The 7,711-nt window shown below is 38.2% G+C and overlaps 1 protein-coding gene across 1 annotated transcript; it reads right to left on the minus strand.

Annotated features, from left to right (window-relative positions):
- Positions 1-315: 315 nt before the first annotated feature.
- LOC149085273 (uncharacterized) lies at positions 316-7,065 on the minus strand. Its single transcript, XM_089233190.1, has 4 exons — positions 6,843-7,065; positions 6,546-6,660; positions 2,642-2,706; positions 316-977 (listed from the first exon to the last, which is right to left on the minus strand). The coding sequence occupies exons 1-4, from the start codon at positions 6,879-6,881 to the stop codon at positions 456-458; spliced, it is 741 nt and encodes a 246-aa protein (XP_089089316.1). The 5' UTR covers positions 6,882-7,065; the 3' UTR covers positions 316-455.
- Positions 7,066-7,711: the final 646 nt, after the last annotated feature.

The following is a 7,711-nucleotide window of genomic DNA, read 5'->3' on the forward strand; positions in this document are numbered from 1 at the left end:
CTCTTATTTTGAGTTTCTGTATTTTCGTTATATTTGACATCCATATTTTTTATGGGCGTGATTTTTCAGCCACCTCGTTGGGCATTTTGCCTGTTGTGGCCTTTGTATTTGTATACTGTTAGCGAAATAGCGTTTTGTATAAGTGTTATTGAGATTAATTATTTGACGAATGATTATATATATAACTAATATATCACTATAAATTTTACCTGTTGAATATACTTTTATTCAATTCATGAAAATGAAACTTAATTCAAATGTTTTTGTATACATTAAAAACAAGATAATCCACGTATAATAAGATCACACGGAAGGTTTATCAGAAAACGTTCACATTTTATTTTTCATTTATTGGTTACATAATATTTTCATTCATCCATTCGTTCAGAAATAGAAAAATATTTCCTTTCGGTATTATTCGGCCCAGTCCTCCATGCATCACCAAAAAATATCATTTAGTTTCCTGTTCCAATTATTGACTCACTAATATTGACCAATGGAATAGGAAGAGACGGTAAACCCGCTGAAGATATGCCAACAGCTGAACTAGAAGGTGGAGCAGGCAACAATGGGAATGGCAGAATAGAAGAGGAATTACCCAAGGGGAGAGATGGGAGAAATGGGATATTATTCACGCCTCCACCAGGTAAAGTTAAGTTATTAAATAGTGGGAATGGAACCGATGAAATGAATTGAAATGGGAAATTTGTCAAGGAAAAGGGAAGTGATGTCAATGCTGAAGTGGGAGGGCCACCAGGTAAACTAATAGGTGGGATGGGAAACGGTAATGGCGGAAAAGGTATAGGTCCAGCAGCGGAGTTTCCAGATAACCCAGGAACTGACGATAATGGCGGAAACGGCAGGCCAGAGGGCGAGTTTCCATTTGGAAACGGAAGCTGTGGCAAATTTACAGATGGTAAACCAAAAGGTAATTTAATAGATGGCAATTGTGGAGAAGGAACACAGATTCCTATTCCCTGAAAACGAAACGATGATAAAACTATCAGTTTTTATCAAATTTGCATGAATAAAGGTAATAAGAGAGAAAATATATAACTTTTTTTAATTACATACATGTACTTGACAGATAATACTTCATACGAAGTGTCACAGATCTCTACCGCTAAAATCAAAGGGGTGATAGTACACGCGTCAAGACAAACCCTTTTTGCGATGGAACCTATAGGTTGCAACCCACCTATGTAGGGGATAGATGCATCACCTCACTTCAGCAGTCACCGAAATATGGCAGCAACTTTGCTGACATCATGAAGAGTGACAGGAAACTTCCATACACGGTGTGAGAGGGAAAAAACAATTTTTGTTCCAGTCAGGAAATTTTACGGAAGGAAAAATCGCCCCTCTCTCTAACGGAAGGAAATATTTTTCCCTCTCAATAACAGTACTTTACTATGTTTTTCTTCCCTTTTTTGGCACTAATGCTTAAATACTACGTAATTTGCACTAAGTAGTAAAGGCATTGCAACCGTAAGCGGATACCGGCCTCCCGGAAGGGGGGCAAATCACCGAAAGTACGTATAATGGAGTGGAGAGGGGGTGAATGTTTACCTCCGCCGTCCGCCTATGCCAATAATATAATTTTTCAACTGAACGGGGAAGGCCCTCTATATCAGTGGTTCTCAACCTCAAGCCCGCGGCCCGGTTTCATTTATTTTTGTGAGTCGAAGGCCCGGCAAAACACAAGACCAACGGAAAATGAATGAGGAAAAATGAAACGGCTAATCACTCGCGGCCCGGTACTAGGCCGCGGACCGGCGGTTGAGAAACTCTGCTCTATATCCACCTATATTTGTGATCCTAGTTTCCACAGCAAAAACTGTTTGTCTTGACGTATTATCACACCACTTATTTAAGTAGAGGAGTTCTAGAACAACCTGTACAAGGTGCTCTATAAATCTTAATTCGGCCTTTATCTGATCTATCGTTCGTCGTAGAGGTATGGCTCTAATTTAAAAAATGCTCAAAATGTGTTCAAGAATCACTCTGTACCAGTTTCGATAGTAAAGATATAGTGTGCCATAAAATAAAATTATATAAATTTTAATACGACTTTCCTGTCCTCCAACTTCCAATTAGAAAGTTCTTGCCCTGTCTTTCCTGTGGCCAACAAAAAAATTTCATGTTTCTAAGTGCAATATTTACTGAGATATTTTCAAAAACCGGAGAAAAGTCGGGAAAGAACAGCATGAATGAGAGAAAAAAAACATTTTCCGTTAGTTTATGCTGTTTTTCCAAACTTTTCTCCGATTTTTGAATTTAAATATCTTAGCGAATATTGGAGATGAAAACATGGAATTTTTTTGTTGGCCTCACACACACACATACACACACAAGAAAGACAGCGCAACAACTTTTTAATTAGAAGCAAGAGGGCAGGGAAGTTAGAAGACCGTATAAAAATTTGGATTTTTAATTTTATTGCACACCATATTTTCCCTCTCGAAACTGGTACAAAGTGATTTCTGAACACATTTTAAGCATTTCATACCTCTACGTTCTACGACGAACAGTTGATGAGATAAAGGCCGCATTAGGATAAACAGGACAACCTCTATATACTGTATGTGAATGCACTGCTTTAAATGAGAAAAAGAGTTTAAAATATATGAATATATCTTACTCCTCTCAACGGGACACAAAACAATCCATTCTGGCACGGACATGCAAAAGAACCACATGGTGTTCCTAAAACAGGAAATGAAATTTTTAGTAAAGTAAATTTTACAAATAACATCTTGATGCATACAAAGAGTGTCTGAAAGGGGATTGAAAATTCCATGGTGGATATGTGCGTAAAATATGGAAAAATGATCAACAAAAAGAGAGGTCAATTCACCTGTGACACTCCTGTGAATGGTGATTCGGAAAAATTTAAAATTTTTTTACCACTCCAAATCAGAAAAATTCTAGTTGTTATAATTTGCTTCTTTATTTATTCTGAAAATAATTACTTCGTGACAGTTGGATAAAAATTTGCAATTGAAATAAAAATCGGCGATTGAAGTTCTTGATCTTTGACACTTTTTCCCTTAATGAAAAAAGTCCTAAAATTTTTTCAAGGTTTCAAAAAGACACGGAAAGTGTCAAAAATTAAACATTTCTATCGTTCGATAATATCTCAAAAAGTTTTTTCCCCCCTTCTTTCAATTACTACGGGGTGGATTTCTTTCATTACAATAAAGAGCAAATTTTATCAACTCTTTGAGCGGTAAGGCAGACCTTTTGCCCTCAACCCTTCCTTTACATGGCCTAGCAAAAAAGTAGTAAACCCCCTTCGAAATGCCATATCTTTTTTAACGCAAGGGGCTTTCTTCCGATTTTCAACAGATGCACACTGCTGTGATTTTCCAACTATAAGACGCGAATACGCGCGAGCCGGTCTCTCATTTGAAAAAGTCTCTCCGCGGAGAGCAGGCAAACCTGCAACACGATACTTACATAACATGAAAAATTTAAGCGTTTATCATCTTTACTTCAAATATGGAAGACAGGTGGCAGCACCAGCAGAACATGAAACAAATACAACTCTGACAACATTTATACGTTAGGGCTAGAAATTCCGCAAAGGAATGTGTACGGTATTACTGACAGATGCAAACTGATGGTTATAAGGAAAAGTGCTCCATTGACAAATGAACTTTAAAAAATATCTGGGCTTGTGTGTGTCAATTCTAAAATAGAAGGATTTTAATGAGGCAAGATATCTTGTCAATGCTGCTTGAAGGGCTAACTGACATGTAAAAGAGTTGGATTTTATATTTATTCCAATTAATTTTATGTAGATGACACTACACAGGAAAAGGTCAGCAATAATTGTTCCCATCAATTAACATATTTCCATAATTTACCGCTCAGTTTCAATTAGATTTATCAAGTCAAATGTCGAAATGTAGAAGTGTGTTTCTCAGTTTCCATAGGCTGAATTTCATTTAGATATTGTCGTTACGCCTACCATTCGTGAAACCTTGATCTATAAGCCTACTCGTTGGAATGTGGCAATACTTCGAATTAAGGTTTTCAACAACTGGCTGATGCGAAGATGAATTTGGGAAAGAAAGAAAATTCACAACTGCTCTCGCGCAGGGAAGCGAACCCTCGTCCTCTCACTTGCCGGGTGAGCTCCCTAGACTACAAAGGCCACGAATATCTCAATCTTTCTTTAGAGCTCGTGTGCACTGAACGGGACCGTACAAGGACGGTCGGACCTAATTCAGTCCAAAGGTCACAACTACTGAACACTGCAACCAGATAGTGACTCATCCAAGGATGATGTCACTCTCTGCTATGCATACTAAGGTTTTTAACAGCTGGCTGTTTTAAAAAACGTGCTTAAAATGTGTTCAGTTAAAGTTATTTTGTACAAGTTTTGACAGTGAAAATACAGTGAGTTATAAAAGTTGCCCTGGTTAATTTTTTATCTCCTGCTTCTGACACAAGATGGAATTGATGTCAACTTTCGTTTCTCTTTTTTCTTGTCTTTTTCTTTTTATTCTTATGATTCTTATGTTTAACACTCATAATTATTATGAGGCAACACTCAATGTGGGAGGTTATCATACAATTCCCCTGCGTGTGTGAATCACCTTTTATTGAACTAAATTCTGATTTTGAAAATAGTGATTTGTTTATAATAAATTTCATACCTTTTGGGCTGTTATGTCGTGTTCCAGGCTTCTTTGAAGTAGACGTTTCGTCCACTACTGCGGTGGACATCTTCAGTGCTGTTTTTGACAAGCGAGGAGACGAAACGATCGTCCTTGGATGACCATTGTCCACTGACGCGTTTGCTGGAAACGCGGGAGGATCAACCTCGTCGGTGCGACGTCGAGGGGATTGGAGTCTTCAAATTTGAATGAGGGATCCGAATTCGAGGGTCATGAACTCCACTTCCAAGAGACATCGATACCCTCTCTTCAGAAACACATTTCTACTCCCGACTAAACTGAGAAGCTATTGGGATCGTTAAGCACAAAGATGATTTCAATAGGTTTTTTGAGCAAGATATGGCACCCGACAATCCGAAATACCAAGATCAGGACGATTGTAAAATCAAATCTTTCGAATTCAGATCCCCCCCCCCCATTCAAATTTAAAGACTCCGATCCCCACCCACCCAATCAGAAGCCGCCACGTCCCATCAACCTGAACACGTCACTTTCTATACGTCACAACGACGAGGTTGATCCTTCCGCGTTTCCAGCAAAAGCGTCAGTGGACAACGGTCATCCAAGGAGGTCGTTTCGTCTCCTCGCTTTTCTAAAACAGCACTGAAGATGTCCACCGCAGTAGTGGACGAAGAGTCTGCTTCAAAGAAGCCTGGAACACGACATAACAGCCCGAAAAGTATGAAATTTGTTATCTCCGGCCGTGAAAGCCTGCTTTCTCTTTTCAATGATTTGCTTATTCATGGTAACGACTTATCCCCTTGTCTTTTAACTTCTAATCAGAAATTTGTTGTCCTGTTTCTTCTGGGCGTCGCAAAAAATTCCACGTGCCTTACTGGAATATTCGTTGAGATATTTGAAGTTAAAAAAATTGGGAAAAAAGAGCATTATTTAACGGACAATGCTTCTTTTCCTCATTTATGTTGGTCTTTCCCAACTTTTCTCTCATTTTTGAATTCTATATAATATCTCAGCGAATATTGCACTTGGAAACGTGAAATTTTTTTTTGTTACCCTCAGAAGAGACAGGGTAACAACTTTCTAATTGGGTTTTTAAGACAGGGTGTCCATATAATTATTTAGATTATTTATTTTGTGAGACACTGTATTTTCACTCTCAAAACTGGTACAGAGTGTGATTACTGAAAATATTTTGAGTATTTTTTAAATTCGAACCATATTCTACGACGAACGGTTAATGAGATAAAGGCCAAAGCAGGACTTACAGCAGGGCTAGAGAAATCGCAAAAAATCTAGGCGCCAGAAAATATTTTTAGGCACCAAAAAATTTTGACTCGAAGGAAGAGGTTCCAAAATTACGCTGCTTTTGACTTTTTCAGGGCACAGTCGCCCTCTTACATGTAGTCAGATATACTGATATAAATTCCATACATTGTGTTGCTCTCTGCCTTGAACTTAGAAACTACACAAAGAAAATTTTAGAAGCCAATACGAATTTTTTAGTGGCCATGATGATCTGACTCTTGCGATCCAGTCCTGACTTACTGGACACCCTGTATATGAAATATATAGTGTAGTACTTATTTGGTTTTCTGTGGTTCCCAACTTCAAGGCGCAAATGCGAGCCGATCTCCCCGTTAAAAAGTCTCGCCACAGAGAGCAACAGTCCTACAAACAGTACAAATATTCAGTCACTACACATCACTCACTTCACTTCTGAGATATAGATGGCAGCACTGAAAAATCATACACAACACTAGATACGCACTCAACTGTTAGGTACACGCACTTACACTTCCGGCACAACTCACTAGGTAGTAAATTGCTTATGGCAATAGACCTGAGTTGTGCTCGGTTTGAAAAAAAAAAAAAAAAAAGTGTAGTACTTATATATATTACCTATGGAACCAATTTTCATGCAACGTTTCAAAACCATGCCCATGCAACATTCGTCAGATCGACAAGCCCTAAGCCCACACATTTCAGTAAGGAGGTTTTGGCAGCCAACCGATACCTGTAAAATTTCGAACATTTGATGTGTTCTACATGAACAAAACATACATTTAGTTCTCAAGGCTGAGAACCGATTCATGAACACATGACCGTTGCTCATGGATAGAAATACTTCTGAGATATCATATATATAATCATTGATAATGATTTCTTGGATAAATGTCAAAAATTTTTAAGACTCACCGCGAAAGCAAACAAACATATTAAAGTTGCAACATTCATTTTTGAAACCTTTTTAGATGTACCAGCATGAAATATTCGGTAGATTTTGATGCAACATCCAAGTCGAGCTACTATTTAAAGATAATTTAAAGCGTATCTTAATTAACACAACAATCTGTATTTTGTTTTAATGGAAGCGCAAAACAGTTTTTAGCAGGTGTTCCACGGTTGATCAACAGCATCTGTGAAGGTAGAAAAATTACATTATGGCATTGAAAATATATCTCACTCATTTTCCTTCGAGCCATATTATAAGGAAATGAAATAATTACTTATAATTGACTGTGAGTACATATTTTCACTGTAATGACAAAAACCTACACTCGTGTGCAAAATTAAGAGAATTTGCACATTTTGTCTATTTTCACAAAAAGTACTGAACCAAAGGTACTAATAATGCCACCAAAGAAGTATGCAAATATTCAGTGTCGAATACGTAAGCGTACACGTGCGTGTGGGCGGAGCTGTGACCACGGAGGGGATGACAAGGGCACGAGGCGTTTTCCATGATTCGTGTGCTCGTACTCCTCGGTGACATTCGCTGTGTTTCTCGCAAGAGTTTTTGGTAAATTTTATAAGCTATCAGGTAAAATGAGTAGCCACAAACGTATGGATGACGGAATGAGATGGAGAATCGTCGGTAGATCAGAGGCAGGGCAATCAAAAGTGCAGGTGGCTACAGAACTCGATGTTACGGCCAGTGTCGTCTGCAATTTAAAGAAACAGTTTCAGGACACTACTTCACCAAACACCAACTCTGGCCATATCGCTATATTGCAATTTACTGCCATTAGTGAGATTGGCTGAAAGCGAAGGCACTGTCTATCGGT

The sequence above is a fragment of the Pholcus phalangioides genome, unplaced genomic scaffold, assembly GCF_987345545.1.
Source record: "Pholcus phalangioides strain wild (caught in Gottingen) unplaced genomic scaffold, Ppha-v1.0 ptg000007l_1, whole genome shotgun sequence".
In the NCBI taxonomy this organism is placed as follows: domain Eukaryota; kingdom Metazoa; phylum Arthropoda; class Arachnida; order Araneae; family Pholcidae; genus Pholcus; species Pholcus phalangioides.

Bases quoted from the DNA above. Each gene is read 5' to 3' on its own strand.
- LOC149085273 (XM_089233190.1), bottom strand. From the start codon at position 6,881: ATGAATGTTGCAACTTTAATATGTTTGTTTGCTTTCGCG. The intron at 2,707-6,545 runs GTAATATATATA...TTCCTGTTTTAG, and splicing joins CATGAAAATTGGTTCCATAG to GAACACCATGTGGTTCTTTT. The intron at 978-2,641 runs GTAAGATATATT...TTTCGTTTTCAG, and splicing joins TTTGTGTCCCGTTGAGAGGA to GGAATAGGAATCTGTGTTCC.